The sequence below is a fragment of the Triticum urartu genome, chromosome 6A (assembly GCF_056163025.1).
Source record: "Triticum urartu cultivar PI428250 chromosome 6A, HENAU_Tu73, whole genome shotgun sequence".
Taxonomy (NCBI): domain Eukaryota; kingdom Viridiplantae; phylum Streptophyta; class Magnoliopsida; order Poales; family Poaceae; genus Triticum; species Triticum urartu.
The window spans coordinates 130,659,073-130,679,016 of NC_141878.1; the positions used below are offsets into that span (position 1 = coordinate 130,659,073).

The following is a 19,944-nucleotide window of genomic DNA, read 5'->3' on the forward strand; positions in this document are numbered from 1 at the left end:
TACATCTCAAACAAAACGGTTTCGTTCCAGACCATGCCACACCGTGCATCACACCCACAGAACACCCAATCCGTGTCTGTCTAACATATTGTTACATGATGAATCGAATATACAAGTACATACACCAACACAATGCCCCCTTCCGTTCCTCGGTTATACAACACAGGCTTACACAAATTACATCAGCAAAACACTCACACTGTACATCCGGAGTCGCTACCACCTTTGGTCAACTATTATTGATACCTTCTTTGCGTTTGAACTTGCTTGTGAACGGGTCGTCTTCGTATCTAGTTGCCCCACCAGAAAGAAAGAGGAGAGGGAGAGAATATACTGCAGCAATCTTCATGATAAAAGTATAGTTTACATCTAGTTTGTTTCATCTGGGACCCGGTCTACCACGATTGCTCCGTGCCGTCATTACCTGTAACGTTTCTTTTTTTACATGCATAAAAGGAAGCCATAAACAAGAATGTGCAAGGTTGTCAAGGATAAGGAAAAATATGACTTTTCCCGTATGCTACCTTTTCTTCTTGGTCTTTTCGCTAGAGGAAGCTGTGTTGCTGCTGTGCCAGTTCCTTTTGCGTTGGTTGATGAACCAATTGTTAATCTGCTTCAGTTGTAACCCCGTCTCCTGCACCAGGCGAGCCTTGTCGTCTTCCTGGATGGGTCAGGCAGGAATTGTTCGTCATGGACAGAAACTAATAGCAAGATGAAGCTTGGAAATGGTAGTGTCACGTACGGTAGGGTACGGCCACTTGGAATGAGCTTGCCACCAGGCTTTCAATGTAGCTGCAGTATCCCCGGGAAGTTTACCAGCTCTCCTCTTGCGCATGATCTCCTCCCTGATATCAACCAGCTTTTCTTTGTACCCCTAGAGGTAGGAAGTTTTTGTTAGTCAACGAAATGTTTCCGTCAAACATGATGGTCACTCTTCAGCCATGAATGATGCAATGAAGCACTTTTTAGGCTGCAATGTTATTACCTGTTTAAGCTCACTCTTCAGCTCATGTCGAACACGTTCAATCAAAGACCGTTCACCCTCGGTCAATATCAGGGGACCAAAGCCCATACCATCTGACCCATCGTTTCCATCAAACATGTTGGCCTCACTATCGACCTGGTTATCTTCATCATCAGACATAGTCGCCCCAGTGCCTTCACCAGGAGATGCCCCTGCAGGATCAATCCACAGAAGCACAACTCAGTTTCCCATGTATTCTATTTCTGATAATCAACACTTCCTTATCCTCAAAAAACATGTGTTCTAATTGTAAAACATATAAACATCTGAAAGACTAAACCATCTTAAGAAATGTGCAGATTAAGTTCCAAAACATTAAGGTATGCAAAGTGAATTCTTATATACATAGTCAGCCCTGTGACTGAAGCTGTGATTGATAAAAACTGTTGCTGAAACCTCGAACATGACAGTAAAATTATGCCATCTGTGGCCCACAAAGGCACACAAAACGGAAAGCCGAAAAACATACAAGCATAGGTCAAATTTAAGTTATGGGAAAGAAGACTTTGGCAGGCAGACCAGAGCATCCTAATCATTCATTCATCACAACAGATTAAAAGTTCCCTCCCAAATATGCTCGATACTTAATGCATGCTAAACAAATCCAGACTAACTGTTGATATCTATTTCATGAATGGGTCTTGATTTCATAAATAACTTAAGTAGATTAAGTAATGTGGCTTCCACATGTGCACTAGCTAGTATACCTAAGAAGATACACCCTTTATATTGTATTGTAAGGACAAAGCCTTTATATAGTAATTGTAAGGACAACGATTTTCCTGCCTATTTTTACAATAATAAGACGTGCATGTTAATTTACTGATGTTTTCGTTGTTTCCCTCATTTATCAACCTTCCCTTCTCCTTAATTAAAAGTACCAATTCACTAGTAATTGCCTCTGCAAATTCCAAGGCGTTTTATAATTTGAAACGCAGGGCGTAAGTATAATAACATATGGTCATATCTGTGGTCATGAATGGTACTTTGAGTGTAACTTAATGTCATTTTGGCAGCTGTAAAGAGGTAAGGCGGGGAGGGGGGAAGGGGTCTCCTTTTCTCTTTAATTTTGCTGCAAGTTGCCTGCATAAAGTTCAGCTGGCACAGGAAAATGATTTATTTGTTGGGCTAGTACCACATCTGATGAATTCAATATCGGCCTGTTGTGTAGGTGGAGGTGGAATTTAGCGAAAAGTGAAGGGATGTGGCAGGAGATTTTGAGAAAGAATTAAAGCAATTACAATCTAGGATTTGACAGGTTGCTAGAAGTGCTGCTGATACAGCATGTTCGGCTGATTTGGTAAATGACATATCTTGGTATCTGCTTAGCGGAGTTATGAAAATAGGTAATGAAAGGCAGACTGGCTTCTGGGATATATACTTGGCACGGCTACAGGCTTCTGAGCCAAAACAATCCTGACCTGTTTGCAATCAGTAATGATCTTGGATGCAGTGTCAGGCAAAGGGCAGATAAGAGGGTGGCAATGTAACTTTAGGAGATGGTTGGGGGGACATTTGCAAGGACAGGCTGCAGTACTGCGAACTGAGCTCAGGGTGGCTCTGAACGAAAATGCAGCTGTACCCTGCTGGACATGTATGCAAGCGGACGGCGTCCGCGAAACAAAAATTGCACTAATCTTCATTACTTTAATAACCGTGTTAGTGCAAACTTTCTGTTCGCGGACGGTCGAGGACATGCAGACGCCGTCTGCTTGCATCCCTAAGGCCAAGCTGGCAAGTTCACTGTCTATAAGCACGTATCAGACTATGGTCCTGATTGACATTTAAGCATCTTTGAAAAGCCAAAATTCCAGAAAAGATTAAAAATTTGGTTCTGGCTGATCTGGCATAATCCCATAGTAACCAATGACAACATGGTAATAAGGCCATGGGCAGGGGACCCTCTGTGTGGCGTTTGTCCTCAACATGAGAGCATCACCGCTTGTACTTTGGCTGGCCTGCTGCTAAATGCATGTGGTGTTTGGAGCAGATGGATTGGTGCAGGGGCAGGCCTGGTGTTTCTCAAAGTATTTTTGGTGGATACCCAGAAATCTTCCTGCCAATCAGAAGATCCAGATTGTTGGCCTTGCAGCATTATGCTGGGATATGTGCAGCTTAGATAGAGCTTGTTTTAAAATAAAAAATTAATTAGATCACCAGCGGAAATAATTTGCTACTCGTGCAGTTGTGATATTTCCTGTTGTATTGGGCAGGTCTTCAAAATGCCGATGATCGAGCAGCCCTAGGAATGGGGGCGGTGGCACTGCATCTTCAAGCGCCTGCCCCGCATGATGATGGTGTGCATGAAGCTGGAGGTGAAAACCTGCATGTTACTCATCCTGGGCCTGCTGAAGGAGATGGTCGTGTGATCCTTCTCATGGTGCACTTGATGACCGAGAGTGTTTTGATGGATGCTCGCTCTTGCTGTTCATGATCCTGAAAGTTGCTGGTTGGCTTAGGTGTTAGGCATCTTTTGTAGACGGTGTTGGCTGGAGTGCCGTTTTTGCAGCCCTTGGTGCTTTATGCCTCTCTGGCTGTAAATCTAGATCGTACCTCTAGTGCTGCTAGTGTTAGGGCGGTAGCTGAACTACTTTTGTTTTCTGTTTTTGCACTGGATCTCTGCACCGTTATCGGTAAGATAGTGGAACCAGGTCCTTTCTTGGATCGTAAGGAATACAAGTATAATAACATACAATGGAAGCTCATAAGCATCAAAGGTAGGCCTATGATAGTTGGAAATTCCTTAAATCAGTTAATCCTATCGCTCAAAGTTTACAGTGTGAAACCTTTTTAAATTTTAATTATGTTATCCGTCTGATATCCATTTTTCTTTCACTTTTCACTTCAGCCACCACGCTTTTTGGTTTCCACATTATAAATAACCACATACTATATACTGGAGAATTTCTGCTACTCTGCTCGAGCAATATACATAGATAAATGCTTTCATTTACCTGTTAGACTTTGTAAGGATTGTTCAAGCTCCCAACAACCCATCACTGCTTCCATTGCATGAACACGTACATGCTGCTGGAGTTGTTCTTTAAATGAACAGAGAAGCAATACATAATGTGTCTACAAGCCAATGAAGGATAATTAGAACCCATAAGAAGGATTGTACATAGAAAAATACATTATGCTAGATGTAAGCAACATATTCATTTCTTAGAAGATATACAAGTTTCAGAAAAGTAAAGGAAATTCTAGTCATGCGACATAAAAGCATTTTAGATGATCAGTAGCCGTAAGGGCACTACTAAAGAAGATCAAAGTAAAGACAGAAATGGGCAATTCATACAGGCGAGCAGGTACACTAGTATGACATTTCAGGTGTGCCAAATAAGCTGTTAATACCACAAAAAGGCCCACCAATGACCCATGGCGTATCTATACTACTTCAACAAGTATGGTGCCACTATATCGATGAACCTTAGCATAGAATATATACTGTATCTGCTTTGGTTTCATTTCTCATTCATACAAACAAATTGATAAGGCTATTCCAGCATCGTTGTTACAATAACCAGCAGTCTCTAGTCAGATCGACCCTCCCAAGTTCACCATAAGGAGCACATCATAAATCCATCACTAGCCCTACTCAAAACCTATGCAAAACTTATCCCAATTTCTCCCTATTCCTAATTCCTATTGTTCACACGAAGCATATACAGAAGACATGTACGGCACCCAGCGGCAACGCGGGAAAAAACAGGCAGGGGCGCGAAAGCCATAGGTACCATGAAGAGGTCGAGCTCCTCGCCACCGGAGGGCCCGCCCGCGGCCGCGGCGGCGGCGGCGAGCGGGGGCGGGCGGGCCGCGATCTGCGCGTCGATGCGGGGGAGCTGGTCGACGGGGGTGGCGACGCGGAGGCAGGCGACGTGGGCCTCCAGGAGCCGCTCGTACAGCGGGTGGGCCGCGATGGCCGCCTTCTCCCTCTCCCCGCCGCCGCCGCCGGGTGAGAAGCTAGGGTTTGGCGACGAGGCGGCGGCCGCCGCCGCGTCCATCGCGAGCCCGTGGTCCGGGTAGTGGAACGACATCGAGCCCTCCGTCGCCGCGTCGTCGGGTGGCGAGGGGGAGGGGGGGCAGGCGGAGGCGGGGGCGGGGTGGGGGCGGAGGCGCTCGGGGGGGAGGGGATGCGCAACGACCTCGGCGGTTGTGGGTTTTGGTTGGTGGGGGTGGGAGGGACGGGCGGAGTGGATGACGGATGGCAGGGTGGGTTGGCGTCCTTGTCGCGGCTGACGACTGTCCGCGAGCGGGCGAGACGACGAGCTCGTCAAAGTATGTGAGGTGTGGACTGCAGAGACGTGAACCCTACGGCGTCGATACCGACGAGGAGATACAGCTGCTGGCCGGCGTGGAGACCAAATTACTATTAAAAAATTCCATGGAAAAAAATACCTTTACTAGATTGAAGTAAATTCAGACAAGCCAGGAGATCATTAATAAGCTACTCCCTCTGTAAATTAATATAAAAACATCTAGATCACTAGTATTCTAAACATTCTTATATTAGTTTATGGAGGGAGTAATTAATAAATGAGATATTGAATGTAAAAAAATCCATGGAGAAAACACCTTTAGAAGTTTTGGAACTTGTATTGTATTTTCGGATCGATAAAAAACTAAAGTCAGATCTTAAGTATTTCGGTCGAGTGTTGTAATAATCGTTGGATTGTTTGCATGAATATTGACCAGGAGGAGTGGCCACGTCACATTTTGAGATAGTTCGGTGTCCTAATTTTTCAGAGCAAATGTTTTCGTTCCAGTCTCTCTCGCTCTTATCTAAAGTGTTCCACGCCTCAACCACCCACTGCATCCCACTCCAATCCTATCTTTTTTTCTCTTAGGTGTGTGCTCCCGTCCCTTCCTCTTCTCTCTCTTATGCGGAAGAGAGCAGGGGAGTTGCCGAGGTGTTCCGACCCGCATCTGACGAATCCCGTGTATTTTCAACGATTTTCCGATGAGGAGGATGGGGAAGAGAGGAGGCAGTGTTGATGGCCAAGGTGATCCGGCGTCATGTCTGATGTTAGCGACAACTAGGGAGAAGGATGATGGCGGAGGTTGCCATGAAGACGAGGACGTCAACGAGTTGTGGTGGAGGCTGCGTTTTGATGACCCACAAGTATAGGGGGTCAATCGTAGTCCTTTCAAAAAGTAAGAGTGTCGAACCCAACGAGAAGTAGAAGAAAATGATAAGCGGTTTGCAGCAAAGTATTTTCTGCAAGCACTGGAATTATCAGTAACAGATAGTTTGGTGGCAAAGTAATTCGTAACGACTAACAAATAACAAGTGTAACAAAGGTGTAATAAGGTGGCCCAATCCTTTTTATAGCAAAGGACAAGTCTGGACAAACTCTTATATGAACTAAAGCGCTCCTGTTAGGACCGAGAGTATATCGCCCAGAGGGGGATGAATGGGAGATTCAAAAATTCTTGTGAATGTTTTGAACGGATCCCAAACACAGCAGCGGAAATGAGATTCGGTAGATAAGAACTTGATCAAGAACATTATTGAGGAACGACATGGGAACAGAAACAGTAGCATGAGAGAAAATATGATATGAACTGCGGGGGGAAAACACGATAAAGAACAATGACGAGGTGAAAGAGAATAACACAGGGAAAACACTCCATACTTAATAAGATAAGTGCGAGGAGAAGTTCGTACGACTGGAACCACTAACATGAATGATGAGAATGCAACATGATGAACAACGAACATAACCGATGGGAACGACAGATATGATAGAGACGAATGATATGCAACGATCAAAGATAGATCAAATAAACTATCATCACAGAGCACGAAAGTAAACTGCTGGAGGTAATGCAGTAAAGTAAATTGAACCAGTGGTGCTCGATGGCGATATATGGATTTGGTAGACCAGTTTGCCCTTCTGCCAAAGGACTACATCTGGTTGGAGGTGTTGCGATTTAACACAGAAGATAAACTCTCTTCGTCCTGTTCTCCTTCAACTAGGAGCTGATCAGACTCCAGTTGATTTCACTCATGGTAGATACTTTTCGGCAATCTCCAAACCTTCGACAGACCTCTTCCGAACCACAATGACTCTTGGTTGCTGAAGATCTTGCTTGGTAAAGACAATAACTCTTCAGCACTCGAGTCGACACCTATCCGTCTAGAGAGTGCGCAACTCTCAAGAGTAATATGTACAAGAACTCTAAACTCAGAACTACTGTGATGCTCAACCACTGTCTAAGTTTGGGCTCTTGATTCTTCTCTCGGTGGATCTTAAACTCAAAACACTCGGAGAGGGGATGCTTAATCAATCTTCTCAGAAATCTTAAGCGGAGAAGCCAACGGGCAACTTTGGAGCAGGGTGGCTATTTATAGTTGTAGCCTTCCCTGAAGGGAAATGACCAAATTGGACATGTGGAGTAGCCAATGGCCGAACGACACAAGTCCAGCGGTCGGAAATTGAGCACAACGGTAACATTCCTTACGGAGCAAGTAATGCTAACTCCTCAGTTCGAAAGATATCTCCTGCGACACGAAGAACAACATCTACTGCTGGCAGGTAATCATTCGAAACATAAAGAGATTTCTCTCGCATCTTTCATAGGTTTTGGGCTAAGCATCACATAGCAGATCTAAGCTTCGAGAAACTATACCATCTTAATAGTACGGAGGTCCTATGACACAAAGGAACGAGAGAAGAACAATGAAATGAATGCTACGTCTTCACTTTGTCTTTGACTTCCACTCGCTGCAGTCAATTTTCTTTGGACAGGATCTCCGAACCAATTGCTTCACATCAGCAGTAAATTTTTGAGGGGTTAACTCCTTCACATCAATCATCTCGTCTACATGTCTTCAATAGATGTAGCTCATTCTTCTCTGCAACGCAGATATTCTTCGGTGAAGTTCCTCAAACTTGACACCGCAGACAACATTCTCTTTGGTTCTGCATGGACTATTTTTCTCTGTATGCACTAGCAAACAAATCAGTCCATGCATGTTTCTGTCAACAATCTCCAAAACACAAGAGGGCAAATATTGCACCAACAATCTCCCCCTTTTTGGACGATTATTGACAAAACAGAAGACATTGAAAGATAGATAAAGGAATGAAATGGAATGCGAAGGATAACGAAAGACGAGAGATAATTACGAAGATAAAACACGCTCCCCCTGAAGGTATGCATGGGATATGAAGTGGAAGGCAGCGAGATAAATCTTCGTATGAGTGACATTGACATAAAATCTCATTCGTGGTCTCTTTCAATGCACTCGACAGTGTCTGAGGTATTTCCTGTCACACACAATCTTGAAAAAGATTTGTTAGATAGAGTGAGTACTTTGAAATGATTTGTGACGAAGAATAAGCCATGAAGGTTTTCTCATAACACGGTTTGAATCCACACGAGATATGAGTTCCCTGCAAGTTAGATATTCAAGGAGAATCAGAGCAAGGGAAACATGGGTATATTGCTCAAAGTAGATATGCTTCAGAAGAAATTTTCCCGCAACAAGGATGATATGATGGAAAAAATGCGAGGAAAACAACTCATGAGATGGATTAGAGAGAGTTCGCTTTCGAATCTCAAATTTAATCTGAAGCTGACTTTCTTCTCCTGCAAGGTTAGATAGTGAGAGATAATCATTGTGGAATATCTAACCATAAGTCACATATAGTTCACGGAGTAAAATATCTCTACTAGAGAAGCATGATTTCTAATCTGCCTTGAAATGCTTTTACTTTTCCTGCACGGTAGATAAGTATCAAGGATAATAATTGCAAGGAAGTAAACTTTTGATTGCACCTTGGAAGCAAATAGCATTGCAGGGGGTAATTAATGGTACATGACGACCAAGTATATCAACACCACAGGCGGTGCTTCAAGTTCCAAAAGCAAATAGTTCAACGAAAACCAAATAGTTCGACAGAAAGGAAAATTGCGAACGGAAACACCCTGCAAATAACCCGCCTATCTATCACTCGATGTTTGATACGTCTCCATCATATATACTTTTCCAAACTCTTTTTCCCTTGTTTTGGACTCTAATTTGCATGATTTGAATGGAACTAACCTGGACTGACGCTGTTTTCAGCAGAATTGCCATGGTGTTATTTTTGTGCAGAAATAAAAGTTCTCGGAATGACCTAAAACTTCACGAAGAATACTTTTGGAATAAATAAAAATTATTAGTGAAAGAATCAACCGAAGGGGGCCCACACCCTGTCCACAAGGATGGGGGGCATGCCCCCTGTCTTGTGGGTCCCACGAAGCTCCATCGACCTCAACTCCAACTCCATATATTCATGGTCGGGAAGAAAAAAAATCAGAAAGAAGGATTCATCATGTTTTATGATATGGAGCCGCCGCCAAGCCCTAATCTTCCTCGGGGGGGGGGCTGGTCTGGAGTCCGTTCGGGGCTCCGGAGAGGGGAATTCGTCGCCATCGTCATCATCAACCATCCTCCATCACCAATTTCATGATGCTCACCGCCGTGCGTGAGTAATCCCATCGTAGGCTTGCTGGACGGTGATGGGTTGGATGAGATTTACCATGCAATCGAGTTAGTTTTGTTAGGGTTTGATCCCTAGTATCCATTATGTTCTAAGATTGATGTTGCTATGACTTTGCTATGCTCCATGATTTCAGATCTGAACCTATTATGTTTTTATGAATATATGTGAGTTCTTGATCCTATCTTGCAAGTCAATAGTCACCTACTATGTGTTATGATCCGGCAACCCCGGAGGTGATAATAGTCGGGACCACTCCCAGTGATGACCGTAGTTTGAGGAGTTCATGTATTCACTAAGTGTTAATGCTTTGGTCCGGTACTCTATTAAAAGGAGGCCTTAATATCCCTTCGTTTCCAATAGGACCCCACTGCCACTAGAGGGTAGGACAAAAGATGTCATGCAAGTTCTTTTCCATAAGCATGTATGACTATATTTGGAATACATGCCTACATTATATTGATGAATTGAAGCTAGTTCTATGTCACCCTTGGTTATAAATGTTGCATGATGAATGCCATCTGACATAATTATCCATCACTGATCCATTGCCTATGAGTTTTTCACATATTGATCTTTGCTACGTTACTTTGCCGCTGCCACTGTTACAATTGCTACGAAACTGCTATTGTTACTTTTGCCACCATTACCGTTACTTCCATTCTACTTTGCTACTAAATATTTTGCTAAAGATATTAAGTCTTTCAGGTGTGGTTTAATTGACAACTCGGTTGCTAATACTTGAGAATATTCTTTGGCTCCCCTTGTGTCGAATCAATAAATTTGTGTTGAATACTCTACACTCAAAGACTGTTGTGATCCCCTATACTTGTGGGTTATCAAGACCTTTTTTCTGGTGCTGTTGCCGGGGAGCATAGCTCTATTCTCTGAGGCACTTGGGATTTATATCTGTTGATCACTATGAGGAATCGGAAAGATACCAGAACCAAGATCTATCCCTCAACTATGAGGGGAGGTAAGGAACTGCCATCTAGCTCTACACTTGATTCACCTTCTGTTTTAAGTAAACTTGCAACACCTACACCTGCTATTGATTCTGATATGTCGCATGTTATTGACGATGCCACTTCTTCTATGAATGATGCTTATGATGATACTACTTCTTTGCTTGATACTATTGTGCCACTAGGTGAATTTCTTGATGAACAACTTACTAGGGTTAGAGAGAATGCAATTACTGAAACTGATGATATTATTGAAACTGAAGATTATGATTCTTCCCCTAGATATGAATTGCATGTTGTACCTGAGAGTTATATTATGGATGAAGAAACTGCTAGAGACTTTTTTGCTTGCAATGATAGAGATGATCTTAAGAAACTGTTAGCTAAGCTGAGAAAAAAGTCTTTGAATGCTAGAATGCAATATGATCCTAAGTTTTCTACTTCACCTATCTTTGTTACTGATAAGGATTATGAATTCTCTGTCAATCCTGAGTTAATTACGTTGGTTGAATCTGATCCTTTCTATGGTTATGAATCTAAAACAGTTGTGGCACATCTTATTAAATTGAATGATATAGCCACCCTATTTGCTCATGAGGAAATAATCTGCTATTACTATATTCTTAGGTTGTTTCCTTTCTCTTTAAAGGGTGATGCTAAGTTATGGTTTAATTCTCTTACTCCTGGTTGTGTGCGTAGTCCTCAGGATATGATTTACTACTTCTCTGAAAAATATTTTCCTGCTCATAAGAAACAAGCTGCCTTAAAGGAAATATTTAACTTTGTGCAAATTGAAGAAGAGAGTCTCCCACAAGCTTGGGGGAGGCTTCTCCAATTACTTAATGCTTTGCCTGGTCATCCTCTAAAGAAAAAATGAAATACTTGATATCTTTTATAATGGACTAACCGATGCTTCCAGAGACCACCTGGATAGTTGTGCTGGTTGTGTTTTTAGGGAACGGACTGTTGAGCAAGATGAATTGCTATTGAATAAAATATTGAGTAATGATAATGATTGGAATTTTCCTGTACCAACTCCTAAGCCAACTCCGAAGAAAAGAGGTATTCTATTTCTCAGTCCTGAAGATATGCAAGAGGCAAAGAAATCTATGAAAGAAAAATGTATTAAAGCGGAAGATGTTAATAATTTACCGCCTATTGAAGAAATACATGGTCTTGATAACCCGGCACAGGTAGTAAAGGTAAATTCTCTCAATAGATTTGATGAAGGTGATATTCCTCATAATAAGTCTGCTAGTCAATGCTTGGATGAGTTTGATAATTTTATTGTTAAACAAGAAAACTTCAATGCTTATGTTAGTAGACAATTGAAACGTAATGCTTACATACTTGACTACTTGGGTAATTATATGAGCAGAACTGTTAATGATCTTAAGCTTATTAGTAAGCATGCTTCCATGGTTAAAACTCAAGTAGAACAAGTGCTTAAGGCACATGATGATTTGCTCAATGAGTTGAATAGTAAGAATAATGATAATGTTGTTAGAGTTATGACTAGAGGTGGAGAGATGACTCAGGAACCTTTGTATCCTGAGGGCCATCCTAAGAGAATTGAGCAAGATTCTAAGAGAATCAATACTAATGCACCTAGTCCTAATAATAAAAAGAAAAAGAAAGGTGATAGGACTTTGCATGCTTCTAGTGAACCTGTTATAGATGCACCTTCGAATCCCAATGATATATCTATTTCTAAAGCTGAGACACAATTTGGTGATGAACATGAACCTAGTGATAATGTTAATAATGATGTTCATATTGATGCTCAACCTAGTAATGATAATGATGTAGAGATTGAACCTGTTGTTGATCTTGATAACCCACAATCAAAGAATCAACGTTATGATAAGAGAGACTTCATTGCTAGGAAACATGGTAAAGAAAGAGAACCATGGGTTCAGAAACCCATGCCCTTTCCTCCTAAGCCATCCAAGAAAACGGATGATGAAGATTTTGAGTGCTTGCTGAAATAATTAGACCTATCTTTTTGCGTATGCGTTTGACTGATATGCTGAAAATGTCTCCTTATGCTAAGTATATGAAATATATTGTTACTAATAAAAGAAAGATACCGGAAGCTAAAATTTTCACCATGCTTGCTAATTACACTTTTAAGGGTGGAATACCAAAGAAACTTGGAGATCCAGGAATACCAACTATACCATGCCCCATGCTACTTCTTGAGCTTGCGTTTGGTTTTTCCCTTGAAGAGGAAAGGGTGACGCAACAAAGTAGAGTAAGTATTTCCCTCAGTTTTGAGAACCAAGGTAACAATCCAGTAGGAGACAACGCACAAGTCACCGAGTACCTGCACAAACAAACACCAACTTGCACCCAACGCTATAAAGGGGTTGTGTAACGCCCTCGATGCGGCTATAGCTCCCACGTGTCGAGGCACGACTTAGAGGCATAACCGCATTGAAAGCAATGTCACAAGTTAGGCAATCTTCACAACATCCCATGTAATATAGATAATAAAAGGGGAGATACATAGTTGGCTTACACTCGCCACGTCAATCAAAGTACATAAATAGCATTACAACATTCAAACACTCATGGCCCGACTACGGCGCCAAAATAAAAGATAAACCCAACATGCGACACGGTCCCGATCACCCCAACTGGGCACCACTACTGATCATTAGGGAAAGACACGTAGTATCGGCGTGAGTCCTCGTCGAACTCCCACTTGAGCTCAAGCGCGTCATCTGGAACAGAATCATCAGGCCCTGCATCTGGTTTGGAAGTAATCTATGAGCCACAGGGAGTCAGCAATCTCGCACCCTCGCGATCAAGACTATTTAAGCTCATAGGTAAGGCAAGGTAAATATGTGGAGCTGCAGCAAGCGACTAGCATATATGGTGGCTAACCTGTTCGCAAAAGAGAGCGAGAAGAGGAGGCAAAGCGCGAACGAGTAACTAGAGGGCAACCTGCAGCAAGCATTACTCCAACACCGTGTTCACTTCCCGGACTCCGCCGAGAAGAGACCATCACGGCAACTCACACAGTTGATTCATTTTTAATTAAGTTAAGGTTCAAGTTGTCTACAACCGGACATTAACAAATTCCAATCTGCCCATAACCGCGGGCACGACTTTCGAAAGTTCAATTCCCTGCAGGGGAGTCCCAACTTAGCCCATGACAAGCTCTCACGGTCAACGAAGGAATATACCTTCTCCCGAGACATTCCGATCAGACTCGGTATCTCAGTTCTACAAGACACTTCGACAAGTTAAAACAAATCCAGCAACACCGCCCGAATGTGCCGACAAATCCCGATAGGAGCTGCACATATCTCGTTCTCAGGGCACACTCAGACTGTCCAAACTTCCGGTAGGCTAGCTCAGAGTTGCCCCTGGTGGCCACCGGCGGCTGACGAGGTGGACCAACACTCAGAGGAGCACTGGCCGGGGGGGGGGGGGGGGGTTTAAAATAAGATGACCCTCGGGCTTCGGAAACCCAAGGGAAAAAGGGGCTAGGTGGCAAATGGTAAAACCAAGGTTGGGCATTGTTGTAAAAGCTTTAATCAAGGCGAACTATCAAGGGGTTCCCATTATCACCCAACCGCGTAAGGAACGCAAAAATCCGGGAACATAACACCGATATGACGGAACCTAGCACGGCAAGAGTGGAACAAAACACTAGGCGAGAGGCCGAGCCTTCCACCCTTTACCAAGTATATAGATGCATTACGATAACAAGATAATATAATGATAACCCAACAAGTAAATAATGTTCCAACAAGGAACGGTCTCCAATCTTCACCTGCAACTAGCAACGCTATAAGAGGGGCTGAGCAAAGCGGTAACATAGCCAATCAACGGTTTGCTAGGACATGGTGGGTTAGAGGTTTGACATGGCAATTTAGGAGGCATGATAAGCAAGTGGTAGGCATCGTAGCATAGGCATAGCAAAAGAGCGAGCATCTAGCAAAGCAAAGATAGTAGTGATTTCGAGGGTATGATCATCTTGCCTGCAAAGTTGTCAGAGTTGACTGGATCCTCGAAAGCAAACTCAACGGGCTCCTCGTTAGCGAACTCGTCTCCTGGCTCTACCCAAACAAGACAAACAAGCAACAAGGACACAATCAACCACGTGCAAGGCTCAAACAATATGATGCAAAGATGGTATGCTATGCGGGATGCGATATGGGATGCATATGCAAGATTTGACAAGGAATGAATGAACCTGGCCTCAACTTGGAAAACCAAGTGTGCCACTGGAAAGGTGAGATGAAACTGCTTGAAAACGATATAAAGAACACCGGAATCGGAGTTACGGTTTGGAAATGGCAAGCAATTCAAATATGACCACATTCTGCGATCTACAGCAAGTAGCCATCTACAAGCAACAATATGAACATGCTACAGCACCCAAACATGACAAAAAAAATACATGGCAGGGATCCATTCATGATGATTAACAAAAGACTAGCACTGAGCTACGGCCAATTCATGCATTAACAGGTTCAAACAAGCATGGCAAAAATGCATTTGGTAAACAGATTTCAGACTTAGTGAAATCAACACTTGTCTGGAATTTCAGATCAGGTAGCACACTTTGGAGCATGAAAACTATATGCTACAGGTGTTGAACATGACAAAGTAAAGCATGGCATGGAGCTACTCAAAGATCTTAACAAAAGTCCCTTAGTGACCTTGAGCCAAAAGGGATCAGAAAATACATTTGCAAGCATGTGAACATGGCAAAAACATAATCAGTTCCCAGACTTAGTGAAAACTGGAGCATGCTGAAAACAGATATCAAGTAGGCATGTTTACGAGCTCGATGCACTCACTACAGAGCAAGCCATGACAATCTAAGCATACACCCATCAAGAATACACAAAATACAAGCTAGAAATGGCAAGAACAATAACATAGCATGCACGGATCAACTACAACATCCCCGGCAAAATTGCTAACAAGTAGACAATCTGCCCAGATTCACGAAATGACAAAAGTAGAGCTCGATTGACTCAAGCTAGGGTGCTCCATAATTGCAAACAAAGACATGGATGGATAGAGCACTACAAGATTAACAAAACATCCTTACTGATCATCCTCAAAAGAGGGACGGATCACTAGGAAACAGCATGAACATATGGCATAATGAGATAAACAGTCCAAGGACTTAGTGGAAATGCTAAGTCCCTGAAATCAGCATTAACGAATGCCCTACTTTGCAAGCTTGTGCTAGTCACCACACACATCACAAAAATACATGGGTTGCACCTCTAGATAAATGGCAAAACATGTAACAAAACTCATGAAGAGCTCAGGGGCATATCATGCACACAATAATCATGGCAAAAATGACATATCTAATTGAAGCAGCAGATCTGACAATTATCTCAAATAGCATCCTTCTAACAGAATTTCGGGCATCAAGATGAATTCAAATGAAAATGATGCAATGAGATGAAATGATGTACTCTCTGAGGCGAACATTTTGATATGCTATATGCCCAAAACAGAGCTACGGATGCAAAGTTACGACATGATGAACATGGGCAAAATAATTAGGGTTTCGGGCAAAAAGTCAACCGATCTAGATCCAGATCGGGATCCTAGCACTGTTCATCACGAGAACCGAGGTTGGTCGGGGACGAAGAACGCGGCGGCCGGAGGAGGAGGAACTCGCCGGAGTTGCCGGGGCCGGCGAGGGGAGGCGAGGAGGCGGCAGTCGGGCGGCGCTGCCGCGGTGAGGACGACGGGGCTCGGACGAAGCCGGCGTGGGGCGGCGCGGTCGTAGGCGCCGGCGAGGGACGCGGCGGCCGGCGCGGTGACCTGCGGCGGAGGAGAGAGGCGCGGGGTGGCGCGGCTCTCCCAGGCGGCGGGACGGCGAGGAGCCCGGTCGATGGGCCTCGGGGGCCGACTGCGGGCTGGGTGGGCCGCGGTGGTGGAAGGAGCCGGCCGGCCACGTGGCGGCTCCTGAGTGGCCGGGCGCGGCGGCGCGGGGCGTGTCCGGCAGGAGTGGACACGTCCGGCGGCGGAGGAGACGAAATTTTTAGGGTTTGGACGAAGGGGATCCAGAATTTTGGAGGAGGGGTCTATATATAGAGGTAGAGGGAGCTAGGAGTGTCCAAATGAGGTGCGGTTTTCGGCCATGCGATCGTGATCGAACGCTCTAGATGATGGAGAGGGTTTTTGGTGGGTTTTGGCCAAAATGGAGGGGTGTTGGGCTGCAACACACACGAGGCCTTTTCGGTCCCTCGGTTAACCGTTGGAGCATCAAACGAAGTCCAAATGGTACGAAACTTGACAAGCGGTCTACCGGTAGTAAACCAAGGCCACTTGGCAAGTCTCGGTCCAATCCAGAAATGTTTAAACCCCACACATGAAGGAAAGTTAGAAATGACCACCGGAGGAGAACGGAGCGCCGGAATGCAAACGGACAACGGGGAAAATGCTCGAATGCATGAGATGAACACGTATGCAAATGCAATGCACATGATGACATGATATGAGATGCATGACAACGACAACAACACACGGAGACAAAAACCCGAACCCGAGAAAATAAAATAACTTAAGGCCGGAAACGACAAGAGTTGGATTACATATTGGGAAAATCATATCCAGGGTGTTACAGGTTGTTAATCCCTTCACAGTTATTTGCAAAGTGAGATCTGATAGAGATGGATAAACGGTAAAGTAATATTTTTGGTATTTTTGGTTTATGGAATGGAAAGTAAAATATTGCAAAGGAAATAAATAGGAAACTAAAATTGTAGATCAGAAACTTATATGATGGAAAGTAGACCCCGGGGCCATAGGTTTCACTAGAGGCTTCTCTCAAGATAGAAAATATTACGGTGGGTGAACAAATTACTGCCGAGCAATTGATAGAAAAGCGCAAAGTTATGACGATATCTAAGTTAATGATAATGAATATAGGCATCATGTCCGTATCAAGTAGACTGACTCCTGCCTGCATCTACTATTATTACTCCACATATCGACCGACTCCTGCCTGCATCTAGAGTATTAAGTTCATTAAGAACAGAGTAACTGATACGTCTCCAACGTATCTATAATTTATGATGGTTCCATGCTGTTATATTATCAATCTTGGATGTTTTATAATCATTTTATATCATTTTTCTGTACTAACCTATTGACATAGTGCCAAGTGCCAGTTGCTGTTTTCTGCATATTTTTTACATCACAAGAAATCAATTCCAAACGGAGTCCAAATGCCACGAAACTTTATGGAGATTTTTTTGGACCAGAAGACACCTAATGGGCCAAGACTGCGCCTGGGGGGTGCTCAGAGGAGAGCACAACCCACCAGGGCACGCCAGGAGGCCCAGGCGTGCCCTGGTGGGTTGTGCCCACCTCGGGTGCCCCTTGGGCCGCCTCTTTGCTCTATAAATACCCCAATATTCTAGAAACCCTAGGGGAGTCGACGAAAATCAATTCCAGCCGCCGCAGAGTCCAGAACCACTAGATCCAATCTAGACACCATCACGGATGGGGTTCACCACCTCCATTGGTGCCTCTCCGATGATGCGTGAGTAGCTCTTTGTAGACCTTCGGGTCCGTAGTTAGTAGCTACATGGCTTCCTCTCTCTCGCTGGATTCTCTTACAATGGTCTCTTGGACATCCATATGATGTAACTCTTTTCCGTGTTATTGGGATCAGATGAACTTTGAGTTTATGATCAGATCTATATTTTTATATCCATGAAAGTATTTGAGTTTCTTTGATCTCTTACACATTATAGCCTCGTATTTCTTCTCCGATATTTGGGTTTTGTTTGGACAACTTGATCTATTTATCTTGCAATGGGAAGAGGTGCTTTGTAGTGGGTTCGATCTTACGGTGTTTGATCCCAGTGACAGAAGGGGAACCGACACGTATGTATCGTTGCTACTAAGGTTAAAACGATGGGGTCTATCTCTACATAGATAGATCTTGTCTAAATCATGTCATTGTTCTTATTGCATTACTCTGTTTCTCCATGAACTTAATACACTAGATGCATGCTGGATAGCGGTCGATGTGTGGAGTAATAGTAGTAGATGCAGGTAGGAGTCGGTATACTAATCTTGGACGTGATGCCTATGTAATGATCATTGTCTGGATATCGTCATGATTATTTGAAGTTCTATCAATTGCCCAACAGTAATTTGTTTACCCATCATTTGCTATTTTTCTTGAGAGAAGCCACTAGTGAAACCTATGGCCCTGAGGCCTCTTTCTCATATTATTTGCCTTTATGATCTTTTTTCTTTGCTTTCATTTTCATATCTATTAAATCCAAAAATCCAAAAATACCTTGTTGGAATTTATTTTATTTGGCGTTCGATCTATCAATCTACTACAATTTATCTCACGTCCGTTTGCTAATTTTTGACACCGCTACCCGAAAGGGATTGACAATCCCTTTTACACGTCGGGTTGCGAGTAGTTGTTATTTGTGTGCAGGTACTATTTATGTTGTGTTGCTTGGTTCTCCTACTGGTTTGATAACCTTGGTTTCACATCTGAGGGAAATACCTACTGCCACTGTGTTGCATCATCCCTTACTCTTTGGGGAAATACCGACTTAGCTTCAAGCGACATCAAAAGGAATTTCTGGCGCCGTTGCCTGGGAGGGTCTTCAACATATACCAGGTTCCTAATCATAAATCTCTTCTCCTAGCAATTTACACTATTTGCCATTTTCCTCTCGTTTCCCTCTCCCCCACTTCACAAAAATTTGTCGTTTTATTCGCCCCTCTTTTTCGTTCGTCGTTTTTTTGCCGGATCTGTTTTTGCATGCACTCTTGTTTGCGTAGTCATGATGCCTCAAAGAAAATATTATGATGTTCCTTACCCCAATATTTTGCTTGAAATTGTGAAAAGTACTAAGGAATATATGACTACACAATTTGAGCATAATAAGTATTTTACCGAAGAACTTAAGGAGCTCTCCATTGTGCTTGATGCTGTCACAAAACAAGTTGATGATATTAGTAGAGAAGTTTGCAATCTCCAATCTAAGTATGCTTTTGCTGAAAGTTCGCTAGGAAAAAGCTGATGCACAAGCTACTCTAGTAAATCAAATGGCTGCTAAACCAATCTCGCTAGAGGATAAAAATGATGATCTTAAAATGATTGGTGTTTTCCTATTGATTCCTTGTTTAGTAATATTAAGATTGATGAAAAAGGGACTGGAGAAGAGTCAACTTTAGTTAGAAGGCGTCCCGATAATTCGGAGGGTGAAAATCTTGTGGAGAAAATTGATAAAAGTGGGTTTGAAGAGGTCAAAAATTTAACTAGTGATGTACCCACTCTTTTGGATTACAAAGACTTTAATTATGATAGGTTCTCTTTGATTGATTGTATTTCTTTGCTGCAATCCATGATAAATTCACCCCATGCTTATGAACAAAATAAAGCTTTTACTAAACATATTGTTGATGCTATGATGAAAGCTTTGGAAGAAAAGTTGGA

General features: G+C 43.1%; 1 protein-coding gene across 2 annotated transcripts; it reads right to left on the reverse strand.

Moving 5' to 3' along the window:
• LOC125516805 (homeobox protein knotted-1-like 2) lies at window positions 1-5,169 on the reverse strand. Of its 2 annotated transcripts, none has more exons than XM_048682112.2 (6): window positions 4,762-5,169; window positions 3,979-4,099; window positions 986-1,176; window positions 743-874; window positions 525-661; window positions 1-424 (listed from the first exon to the last, which is right to left on the reverse strand). In XM_048682112.2, the coding sequence occupies exons 1-6, from the start codon at window positions 5,059-5,061 to the stop codon at window positions 421-423; spliced, it is 885 nt and encodes a 294-aa protein (XP_048538069.1). In that variant the 5' UTR covers window positions 5,062-5,169; the 3' UTR covers window positions 1-420. The 2 variants fall into 2 exon arrangements, with proteins under 2 accessions (XP_048538069.1, XP_048538068.1); XM_048682111.2 differs by having other exon boundaries at window positions 1-435.
• Between the last annotated feature and the right edge of the window lie 14,775 nt (window positions 5,170-19,944).

Excerpts from the sequence above, each read along its gene's own strand:
- LOC125516805 (XM_048682111.2), bottom strand. The coding sequence starts at position 5,061 with ATGTCGTTCCACTACCCGGACCACGGGCTCGCGATGGACGCGGCGGCG. Across the intron at positions 4,100-4,761 it reads AGGAGCTCGACCTCTTCATG|ACACATTATGTATTGCTTCT; the intron begins GTACCTATGGCT and ends ATTGGCTTGTAG. Across the intron at positions 875-985 it reads TGAAGAGTGAGCTTAAACAG|GGGTACAAAGAAAAGCTGGT; the intron begins GTAATAACATTG and ends TCCTACCTCTAG.